Below are 12,420 nucleotides of genomic sequence, written 5' to 3' on the forward strand. Positions count from 1 at the left end.
AAAATGAGAAAAGGATCCAAATAGATATTTCTCCTAATATAAGAAGATATTCAAATGGCCAATAAGCTCACAAAAATATGTACAACATCAATAACTATCAGAGGGATGCGAACTAAAAATCACAATAACACTTCATATCCGCTATGAAAGCTACAATCCAAAAGACAGACAATAACAAGTGTTCGCAAAGATGTAGAAAAACGGGAACCCTAATACACTGCTGGTTAGGGTGTAAAACAGTGCAGCCACTCTGGAAAACAGCCTGGCAGTTCCTTAAAAGGTTAGACACAGAGTTACCACATGACCCACTAATTCTACTCCTAGGTAAATACCCTAGAGAAATCAAAACAAACGACCACACAACGAATAGTGTATATGAATGTTCACAGCAGCATTATTCACGATTGTCCCGAAGTGGAAACAATACTAATGCTCATCCACTGAAAAATGGATAAATAGAATACATAGAAATAGAATGTAGACTGGTGGCTGCCTAGGGCTGGATGGGTTCGTGGGAAATGACTGTTAACAGGTACAGGATTTCTTTCTGGAGTGATGAAAAGTTCTAACATTGTGGTGATGGTTGAACAACTTTTTAAACAGTAAAAACCACTGAATTGCATACTGTAAGTAGGTGAATTGTATGGTAAGTGAATTAAATCTCAATAAAGCTATTACAAAAAAACCTACTTCACCTTGAAGGAGTTGGGTCATCTTGGCCAAGGCGTGACATAATATTTATTAAGGTGTTAATTCCTATTAAAAACAAAAATACATATATACAAGTAAATACCAGCAGAAGCATTCTAGGGTCAACATATCAAATGCAGAAAGGAAATGATCTCATCCCAGTTTGACTTTAAAAGGTTTAATACCTGCATTTCTAAAAATATGATAAACTTCCTCAAAACCCTTGATAGGACAAAGAAATTTTTCTAAAAAAATTATCCGCCCTTATTCTAACACTCTGCTCAAAGTGAATGTTATTACTTATGCGTTAGGAAGCACTGGGAGGGTCAGAGAATGAGGCAGTCACCCAGGGAACCATTCCCAGTGAGGATATAATTTACAACATTAGGGAATACAGGCCAAAACACAAAAACATAATCTTTTAGAGTCGTCTAAACTTACCTTTTTTCCGCATGTGCATGTGATGAACCTTTCTGTCTCCATATTTGGGCTGCCGGATCCCACAGTTAGACAAAGAATTCCTCGCGTGATCAGGATTCATCCCAAAATTTAAGTGATGGCTCGGGTGAGTCATGGCCAGCTAAAATTACAATGAAATCAACTCAGTCTTAAAAACTCAGCATAGAGGCACCGCCTTTTTATCATCCGATATGAAATGAGAAAGGGATCTATCTATCCAGTCAAATTTTAACCCTTGATTCTTCCATCTTAGGAGGCTTGGTGGCACAGTGGTTACGGCACTCAGCTGTGAACCAAAAAGTTGGTGGTCTGAACCCACCAGCCGCTCTGCAGGAGAAGGATGTGGCAGTCTGCTTCCGTAAAGATCACGGCCTTGGAAACCCTGTAGGGCAGTTCTACTCTGTCCTATAGGATTGCTATGAGTCGGAGTTGACTCGATGGCAATGGGTTTGGTTTGGCTTTTCATTTTATCTCCTCCAGTGCTGGTGTAAGCCCATATCTAAAAATCTACATCTTTCAGGGAAGAGTTAAAATACTGTGCACCTAGAAAGAAGAGCCTTAAAGAAGGAGAAGCTGAGGGGGCTGAGTCTGAAAGGGAAATTTTAGCTGTAGTCTATTTCTTTAGGGACAGCCTCAAAAAAAAAAAAAAGAGGTGAGAGTACTTGAAAGCGGCAGAGGCAATCAGGGTAGAGGAATAGAGTTGTTTCTGAAAGGCCTCGTCACCTCCCAGTATAGAGAAAACAAGGCAGTATTTGCAACTTGCAAGATGAATTGCTCCTATCTTGCTTTTATGTGAGTTTACGAGAGAGTAATTCTTACCTGTAACAGACAACGATCTTGGAAAGTATATCCTATCAACTTGTCCAGATGCATTAGGCACTGATGATAGCGGATATGATGGGTCAAAACAGGCAACATCATTGCATGCTAGGAAAAAAAAAAGTTCAATATAAAAATGCTTCATGTATTTTACAACAAACAAGAATCCTTGCACATCTCAAATCCACCACACCAAGTCCTGACACTGCTTACTGGCTGCCTGGCATCCTGGCGAGTACCCTGGGAGGGGCAGTGTACTGTGGCTGTGAAAGGCATGGTCTCTAGAACGAAAATGCCTGGGTTCAAATCCTGCTCTGTCATTTATTCGCTGTGTACCTTCAGCAAGTTATCTAACCCCTCTGTTTCAGTTTCCTCACTTATAAAATGGAGATAATTAATAAGAGTAGCTGCTTCCAAGAGCAGTTAAAAGGATTATGAGCGAACATAAAAAACTGCTTAGAACAAGGCCTGTTAGCCCTCACTCAAGTAGGAATAGGCCTGGTTCCATCAGTATTCAGCAAGGTAGACTCAAATAAGCCACATGAATTTCTGGGCCTCCTTCTCTATCTTTAATTACAAGAATTCATTAATTCTAAAACTTTTTTAGGATCAAGGCACTTGAGAATCTAAGGAAAATTACCTCAGAAAACGGACCATATGCACAAACAGTTGTATGCAATGTTAATGGGTTCACAGACCTCTAAAACCCACCCCTATCCTAAGACTTTCCGACCAGCTGACCTCCAATGGCCACTGCAGAATTAACGTTTAGTGATCTAACACTCTAAGAACAACTTTTATAATTTATTCACTGATACAGTTAATAAGGAACCAGAGGATATGGAACTTATATTTTTGTTTTTATCACTTTTCACTTGGCTTTAGATTCCTTATTGGGAGATCATTTCATAGAAATCTTTTTCTTCTCTCTAACAATGTTTTCCTAGAACTCAAGAGAATGAAGGAGGCATTCTTATTCATCAGAACCTGGAAGATGGGCACAGCCCACAGCATGACTGACATCTGCTTTGTATCATTAAAGGCTTCAGGGTATTTTAAGCTGGTATTGTTTAAGAATATATGGAAATGGATTTATTTGAAAGTACAGAAATTAGTTCCCTGATTAACTTAAGAAGATTAGTTCTTCCAAATAGGATCTCTAATCAATGAAACTCTTTCTTTCCAGTTTAATTCAATAAATGCACAGTGAGCACTTCCAAGTGTAACGCCTTACAATACCTGTGGGAAATAGAAGAGGTGAAGAAAAACAGGGAAAGACACTCTCTTTTGCCCTCAAGGGCTTTTCAGAGACATGCAATTCTAATTTGAATTACTGGCACTTTGTCCACTTCGTTTTTTTTTAAGTGGTGTATTAAAAAAAAAAACACCAATGTGGAAACAAATTATACAGCCAATGTATAATATAGTTTTCCAGCCATTTCAATTTCAGGAAGCTCAAGGGAATTGATGTGTGGCATGGTTCACGAAGACTACACACTGCAACTACTTTTCTAAAGTATGAACTCAAACTCGTGTCCTGTTTAATGTTTCCTGTAAAAGCTGAATTATCACCGTCGGGAAAATTACATCCTCTTTAGAGTTCTCTGATTATTAGAAAATTACTTCTAATGTGAAGCCCTAATCTGTCTCTTTAGAGGTTTACCCCTTTGATCCTAGTTTTATTCCCAGAGGTGGAAAAAAAAAAAAAATACATTTAATGACACAATCTCCATATCTCTTTGCCTTACAAAACCCCTAGGTCTATTTCCCTTAACCTTTACTCATGTGGGAAAACCTGGTGGCGTAGTGGTTAAGAGTTCAGCTGCTAACCAAAAGGTCAGCAGTTTGAATCCACCAGGCACTCCTTGGAAACCCTATGGGGCAATTCTACCCTGTCCTATAGGGTCGCTATGAGTCAGAATCGACTCGATGCAATGGGTTTGGTTTTGGTTTTTTACTCATGTGAAACAGTTCTGAGTCCCTTCACTTGCTCAAAAAAGGAACCAGTCTCTCTTTCCAAATAAGTCTGTTTCTTGTGACTAGCATTGAAAGGTATGTATGACCCACATTCATCTTGAATCCCAGATAACCAAGTCTCAATGGTATCTACAAGGCTGTTATAATTTCTTGCTCAGCTTAAAAAATAATCTTTGCAATGCTGAAATACAATCACTCAGTATCTTTTTCATTTTTATATCCTTTCTCCCCCTAATTCATAACTGACTACAGTTTTCATAAAAAACAGTTCTTATGGAAGATTGTGAGAAAATGGTAGTGTGTAGTTTTTAAATCTCCTCAAAGTCCCTCATAAAAATACAGCAATTAAAATTGCAAAACCAAAGAGCTATGAACAATATCTACATAAAAAGCAGATGGCAAGGTATCTCCTGTGACCCCCTAAACAGGAATGAGTGAGAAAAAAGACCTATGTGGTTTCAGCATCTGTACAAGAAAAAACAAAAAGAGAGCAACAGGGCTTCTGATTTTGGAAGAAATCCGAAATTAACAGCACGTATTTACTGGAAATCTGACCAAAACTGGAGAAGACTACAGAATCCAATACATTGGGTGAGCAGAAAGGACAGTCTAACAGTTCTGGAGAAGCCTGGCCCTATAAACACTCAAAACTAAAAACCAAAGTCCCACAGTGAGGAGAAGACGCTGAGAGTAAAGCCCACATTTAGCAGGAGAAGGACAGTAACGGAAAAGGGAAGAGAAGGACCAGATAAAAGAAGAAGAGGAAAGCAGAAAGGCCAGACCTCAAAAAGTATGAAGTCATAATTTTATCACTTTTTAAAAACTGAAGGAAGAGCTCCAAAATCACGAAAAGTTAACCTGGCTCACACTTCCTTCCTAAAAGAACAGGAAAATATTTCACTTACTTGAACTTATTTAATGTAAAGAGCAACATTAAAAGATCATGATCAAATCCAAAGTTTTTATAAGAAAAAGGAGTAGAATAACATCCCTACTAATGATAAAAACATGTCAGAGACATGTCAACAATACATGCAAAAACTGTAACCTAATACTCTGAAACGAGCTAAAAGAAATTAAGAAAATAGCAACATCTGTAAAAGAAAACTACAAACAGTAATGATTTAAACTCATAAGAGATTACTGGGGGAAATGAAAATTTAAAGAGACAACAATTCTCAGGAAAAAAATTAGACTAAAAGGGAATTTACCACTTTAGAAATGGAGACTAAACTAGAACACAAAAGCAAATTAATCCTACAAATAGTGCCTTTGAGAAATAAAAAAAAATGGAAGAGAGAAGTATTTTAAGAGAAAAATAAAAAAGATAAGAAGGATTCAAGATAAAATTATATACAAAAGCAAGGAAGATACAAGATATATATAATAAAGAAGAAAACCTAAACAATGGAACAGAATAATAAAGTGTGTAACTCAAGAAAACGTCCGAGATAAAAGACAATTTGTAAGTGTATAATGAAAGCGGATACAACATATTTGAAAATTTTCATCCAAAAAAGCTGAGACATATTCTAGTTAAACTATTGGTTCTTTAAAGAAAGGAAAAAGTCCTTTGGATACACAGGCTAAAGGACCATGTCACTTAGAAAACTGAGATAGTCATCACACTTTCAACAGCAATGCTTTATGCCAGAAGACAATTACAACATACTTCAGATAGTAAAGGAAAGAGAATATGACTTGTAGATTTTATGTCTAGCCAAACTGATCTTTAAATATAAAGGCCACAGACAGTGTTAAGAAGATGCAGAAACTCACGGACTATTATTCCCATCTTAGAAAATGAGTTTCAGAGAACCAAAAAAAAAAAACAGGAAGAGAGATTGACATAAGAGCTGATGATTACTTCCTTCATACACAAATTTGCCTATAGATAACCACAGGTAGTCAGTATTATGTGAAATGGCTAAATAGTCTAACACAGATACAGTACGACCCTCAGAAAATGTGAGGGAAATGGAAAATATACGGAGAGCAGGATGAGCTTACTATTGTCTTGTAGATATTAACTTACAGTAAAAGGATATTACTTCAAATCAGATGCCCAGTGAGAAGGAGGAGCACAAGAAGCAGCAGATACTCACTATGTTCAAGAGCTGACAAGGAGATGCACATGTTAGGGGGGAAGAAAAAGGGGAGGGGAAATATGGCAAGGGAAGAAAGACATGTCATCATACTATTAACATAACCATTAGAACAAAAATATAAGCATTCCTAAATATAAAAAGAAATAAAGGAGTAAAAGGCAAATAAAGTAGATGACATAGTGACTATGCAAAATAAAACAATTTGACAGAGCTGAGGCTAAACATATAAATAATCTCTATTACTAGAAAGTGAAGTCTTGATATATTGCTAAGTGGAAAAAAAAAAATCAAGGCAGGGCGATTGAGGACCTAAATTTCTAATTTCATTTAGCTTTAATTTAAATAGCCACATAAGGTCAGGGGTAGCATATTGGACAGTTCAGTTTTAGATCTAACTACCAATTTATATTGAAGATGTCAAGGATTTCATTTTACTTGGATCCACAGTCAAAGCCCATGGAAGCAGTAGCCAAGAAATCAATGTATTCCATTGGGCAAATCTTTTGCAAAAGACCTCTTTAAAGTGTTAAAAAGCAAAGATGTCGCTTTGAGGACTAGGGTGAGCCTGACCCAAGCCATGGTATTTTCAATCACCTCACATATACACGAAAGCTGGACAATGAATAAGGAAGACTGAAGAAGAACTGATGCCTTTGAATTATGGTATTGGCAAAGAATACTGAATATACTTTGGACTGCTAGAAGAACGAACAAGTCTGTCTTGGAAGAAATACAGTCAGAGTGCTCCTTGGAAGCGAGGATGGTGAGACTTCATCTCATGTACTAAGGACATGCTATCAGGAGGGATCAGTCCTTGAAGAAAGACATCATGCTTGGTAAAGTTAAGGGTCAGAAAAAAAGAGGAAGACCTTCAAAGACATGGACTGACACAGTAGCTGCTACAATGGCTCAAACACAGCAACGATTGTGAGGATGGCCCCGGACTGCACAGGGTTTCACTCTGTTGTACACAGAGTCTCCGTGAGTTAGAACAGACTCCACGGTACCTATCAAGAACAACAACAACCAACTGATAGGAAATACAAGGGGCAAAAGCCCATGTTAAACGACATCATAAAGTTGCAATCAGCACAATCCAGATCATAAAAACTCAACAGAACAAATGATCCAGGTTCTTCAACAATAACAACAAAAATTTGCAAGGAAAAAGAGGGAGAAATTAATGAGAACCTACAGATTAAAGAGAGTTAAAAGATAATCACAATGTATGGATCTTATTTGGATCCCTATTTAAATAAACAGATTGAAATAAATTTAATAGATAATCAGGAAAAGGTAAACATTAACTAGGTATCAATAGAAACACTGTTGATAACTGATGAAGCTGAGTAATAGGTATATCGAATTCATCACACTTCTCTCTACTCTTGTATCTGTTTGAAATTTTTCATAATGAAAATATACTACTAATAGTTCTTTAATCAAGTCAGTTGGCCTTTAATGAACAAAACTTTTCTTGTCTGCTTTCACAAGCAGTGCTACATCTACAGAGAAAAATCAAGTATCTCAAATGATCCAAAAATCATAATCCCTTTGTTAGTGACTATGTCAGCCACTTGCCTCTCAGAAGCTTCCTTTTCTAGTTCTAACTTGGAAAATACCCATTGCCATAAGTCCACTCTGACTCACAGTGACCCTGTAAGACAGAGAGGAACTGCCCAGTAGGGTTTCCAAGGCTGTAATCTTCCTGGAAACAGACTGCCATGTCTTCTCCCAAAGAGCAGCTGCTGGGGTCAAACTGCCGACCTTCCCGGCAGCAGCCGAGTGCTTAACCACTTTGCCTCCAGGCTCCTAACTTGAAAAATACTTCCTTCAATTGGTTGTCCAAAACCTCTTCATCCCTAAATATGTTTCTTTTCACTGTTCAGTTATCCTTTGACAAGTCACTGAGTGAGAATATCAAAGTTTGACAGTACATGGCAGCCTTCCATCACATTCCAGATAGTCACTCTAGAAGACAGAATATTCATTAACTAGTCTAAATACAACTCTCTGTCTAGTCAGTACAAATACCAACCACCACAACTCGGTTCTGCCTCTCAATACCAACAGCACATCTCTAGGTACCCATGCCGTTCTTTTTTTTTCTCAAGGCGTTATAAAAAAAAAAACCAACCAACCAAACCCATTGCTGCTGAGTTGTTACCGACTCCTAGCAACCCTACAGGACAGAGGAGAACTGCCCCATAGGGTTTCCGAGGAGTGGCTGGTGGATTAGCAGCCGAGCTCTTAACCACTGCCGCACCAGGGCTCCATATGATGGCCCCCAATTTTGCATGAGCGTCAAATTGGTAATATGACCATAATGGCGCAGATTCTTTTCACCTTTTTTGACATCTCTGTGCACCACATTTATCCATTCTCATGATTCTGTTTAATTTCCGTGGACCACCTCCTCAGCATATCATAGGATGCCGATTACACTTTAGTGTGCAAAACCCCATTCTTAAAAGTACACATCCTGTAGCAACAAGTTGCTTTTCTTCCTCTTCTGATTTACAATACTGTCTTTTTAGCCTCAGATTCAGGTTCTGATTCCTGCTTTTTTCTTCCATATTACCCAGAATTCTGGTAAAGTACGGGGTCAGTGGAAAAGAGGAAGATCCTCAGCGAGATGGACTGACACAGTGGCTGCAATGATTTTAAGGATGGCACATGACCAGGCAGTGTTTCATTCTGTTGTGGATAGGATCAACAACACCCTAGAATTCACAATAACAAGCAACAATAGAGGGAAAATTCTTCAACAATTTCTCTCTAAACATGGTGACCAGTCTGCATTTAGTTCCATATAGTTACAGGTCATGGGATTCACTCCTAGGTTTTCAATCCTCTTAATGCTGGTTGGGGCATGAGGTAGAATTTCTGAACCCAGTGACAACTTCTCTGGTTGGGGAAAATGTAATTCAAGGCTGAGCTGCTGGTATTTAGGTAATTCCACCTTAAGATTTATCACAACAGTTTTATCTCCTGCTGCAGCCAGCTAGAATCACAAGGCTTTTGCCAGCAACCTACTAGCAATTATCACGAACTAACAGTAGGTTTTATATCAACGAACTACCAAACAAGAGAGAAAAACCTCCAAGGATTTTACACACGCGCCCAGCCTTTTTCCCTTTAAAACTAAATTGGAGCCTATCTGTTCATAGGCTTCAGGATTATTAAAAGTATCCAGTGTATAACTTAACTGGTGCTTCTTGGACAATCAGGTTCTTATTCTTCATTACCAAAAGTACTAATTCATTTATTTTGAGTGTTTTCATCCACAAGCTGTATGTATTATATGCCACCTACCATCTTATTTGAGGAATATACACCAAATGAAAACATTTATTCTAGGATAAAAAATTATATAATTATAGTTGCAGACCAATATTATTTATATAAAAAAAACAAAAAGACCCTATGTATCTCTAAAACAGCTAAAAATTGTTTTAAATATCATTAAAATCTTTATAATCAAAATCATTAAGGACAAAGTAAACAATAAATTTAATATTTATAACTTGTGGGTTGTCACCTGTGCAATGGACTATACATTTGTCTAAAATGCAAAGCGAACCTCAATAATTAAAAGGACATAGGTTGTTAAGAACCTTTGTGCAGGGCATGTAAAATATCTGAGAATTTTAAAACATAAAAAATTTCTGGAAGAGGATAAAATATCATCTGTTGCATAAAAAACTCGTAGCTAAAAGGCACCTAGAAAGTTATAAAACCCGCTAACCGCTGCCGTCGAGAAAGTTATATATTTATCAAAGGTTTTCTGTAGGGCGTATCAGCAAGAAGGAAGACTTTCTGACCTTTGACATGCAATAAGAGCCCAAGAGAAAGCACTGGAAGTTCAAACAACTGACACTGGCGGAAGTAATGGATTCGTGCAGCCTATGACTTGCATAGCCACGTTGTTTAATTAACCCTGTATTTTTGAAAAGAATTACTACCTTAAAATCATTCTGGAAAAAGAGTAAGATAAACATATTAAAAATATTCATTGCAAAAAATATGCATTTTGAGCCCAAAGACAGTTAACATTGCTAACTTAACTCATCCTTGGCATTCTCCTCTAAGTCATTTTCACCTGACTTCAGGGTTTTTACGTTTAAAATTTGAACTAGGTTGCTCCCAAGTAATGACTTGGTGAGTTGTTGTTGTTAGGTGCCACTGAGTCAGTTCTGCCTCACAGCAACCCTATGTACAACTGAACAAAACACTGCTGGGTTCTATGCCATCCTCACAATAGTTGCCACACTTCAACCCATGGTTGCAGCCACTGTGTCAATCCATCTCATTGAGGGTCTTCCTCTTTTTCGCTGACCCTCTGCTCAGTATCAATGGCTTGATGAGTAGCATTTCCAAATTCTCTCAAGGTGGTGGTTCTGTATGTCAATCATTTAAGCCCAGTGCAAGTAAACCAATAGGAAAAAAAAATCTGTGTATGTGTCGTTATAAACATGTATATCATACACAGTGTTCTGGTGGTACAGTGGTTACACACCTGGCTGCTAACCAAAGGGTCAGCAGTTTGAATTCACCAGCTGTTCCTTGGAAACCCCATAGGGCAGTTCTACTCTGTCCTGTAGGGTTGCTATATAAGTCGGAATCAACTCGACAGCAACAGGTTTGGTTTCGATTTTGCTTCATATACACATCTCAACACTAATAAAATTCTTAAGAAAAATAACCAAAAATTCACATTCATAACTCCAAGAATATTTACTGATGAAATAACATTTAACATGTCAAAATAGATAAAGAGACACTTTATTCATTCACCTAAGGCTGCTATTGTTGTATGCTGTTGATTCCAAATCACAGCAAGCTCATGGGACAGAGTAGGACTGCCCCATACGGTTTCCTGGGCTGTAATCCTTATGAGGGCAGATCACCAGGTCTTTTCTCCCGCGGAGCCACTGGGTAGGTGTGAACTGCCCACCTTTCCATTAGTAGCCAACTGCTTAACCACTGCACCACCAAGGCTTCTCTACCTCTGGCTGAGAGCTACAGAATGCCTCCAGGATGATTTGGTTCTGCTGTGTAAGGAACTATTCACCAAAGCACGCGGCAGTGGCAATCATTTGGTTTTTTTTAATAGGTCCCCTTGCCATTGTACTCGGATCTCTCTTGCTTCTGCTTCTAGTGACTTCTCAGGTGGCTGGCTAGCTCACATTCTCATTCATTTGCATGCAGACTTTTTTTTTTTTTTTAAATAAACTGTATAGCAATTCCTTCTGCATTGAGCATATGAGCTCACAGGCAGCAACTGACATTCTTCATCAAGTCATTTACATGTGAGGGTAATTTTCCGAAACCTTAAAAAGACTTCCATTAGGAGAACCAGAGAATGGAAGCATGGCTTTTAAGCAGATGGCAGTTCTCTCTGGAAGAGTGAGCGTTCCACAAAGGGGGGAACTATTATTAGATCATGAAGTGTTCACCTTTGCAGGCTTTTAAGTCAGGATCCATTTTTTTCCACCATCGAGTCAAGGGAATTGACTGAGTGCTTTTGGCTACCAACCTCAAAACAGAATGCAGACCATAATACACGGAGAGACAAGATAACCTAGTTCCCAAGCTGCTGCTAATCTAGCTGAGGAGCCAGAGTAAGACAGAGAAGCAGCTCAGGAACATAAAAACTGCAGTATAACACCTCACTCAGCAAAGCAGTACACACACACACGGCAAGAAAACGGTAGATGTATGTGCCATAGAAGTCTATAACTAAACTTCATGGTACAAGCCCCCTAAATAAGACACTTTCAGAGAAAGGGACCTAATCTGGGTCTTGAAGGACAAACAGGAAGTAGAAAAAAAATCTTCTAGACAGAAAAGTAAAACCAAAAACCAAACCCTTTGCCATTCAGTCGATTCTCACTCATCATGATCCTATAGGCAGAGTAGAACTGTCCCATAGAATTTCCAAGGCTGTAAATCTTTACAGAAGCAGGCTGCCACATCCTTCTCCCAAGGAGCAGCTGGTGGGTTTGAACCATCAACCCTTCAGTTAGTAGCCAAGCACTTTAACCACTGAGCCACCAGGACTCCTTGACAGAAGAGTGAGCATGTGCAAATATTTGGGAGCCCCACTTTTCTGTTTTAAATGTTCAAGTTTCTAAACTTTGCTCTACCAAAAGAAAGGAAAAAGGGGTCAATGCTTTAAAAAAGAATTGTGCTTAATGGACCAACACTGCCTGAGGGACTGCCACATGTGGTAGGAGAGAAATGAAGCAAAAAGGGATATTCCCTCGATGTCCATCCCTGCCAGTCAACCAGATACAGGCAGTCCTCAACTTAGGACATACTCAAGCTATGAAGAGCCACACCTACTGTTTGTATGTGTGCGTGT

The 12,420-nt window shown here is 38.4% G+C and overlaps 1 protein-coding gene across 4 annotated transcripts in view; it reads right to left on the reverse strand.

The window, feature by feature from the left end:
* DROSHA (drosha ribonuclease III) overlaps positions 1-12,420 on the reverse strand; it is a 138,352-nt gene that overhangs the window by 52,917 nt on the left and 73,015 nt on the right. For all 4 annotated transcript variants that reach the window (XR_007514375.1, XM_049861674.1, XM_049861672.1 and 1 more), the window contains exons 19-21: positions 1,969-2,076; positions 1,132-1,270; positions 696-756 (exon numbers count right to left, since the gene is read on the reverse strand). Coding sequence is in view for 3 of the 4 variants with exons in the window: in XM_049861674.1 (XP_049717631.1) it covers positions 696-756; positions 1,132-1,270; positions 1,969-2,076 (308 nt within the window). In the remaining variant the exon portion in view is untranslated. The remainder of the gene's footprint in view (positions 1-695; positions 757-1,131; positions 1,271-1,968; positions 2,077-12,420) is intronic.

The sequence above is a fragment of the Elephas maximus genome, chromosome 2 (assembly GCF_024166365.1).
Source record: "Elephas maximus indicus isolate mEleMax1 chromosome 2, mEleMax1 primary haplotype, whole genome shotgun sequence".
Taxonomy (NCBI): domain Eukaryota; kingdom Metazoa; phylum Chordata; class Mammalia; order Proboscidea; family Elephantidae; genus Elephas; species Elephas maximus.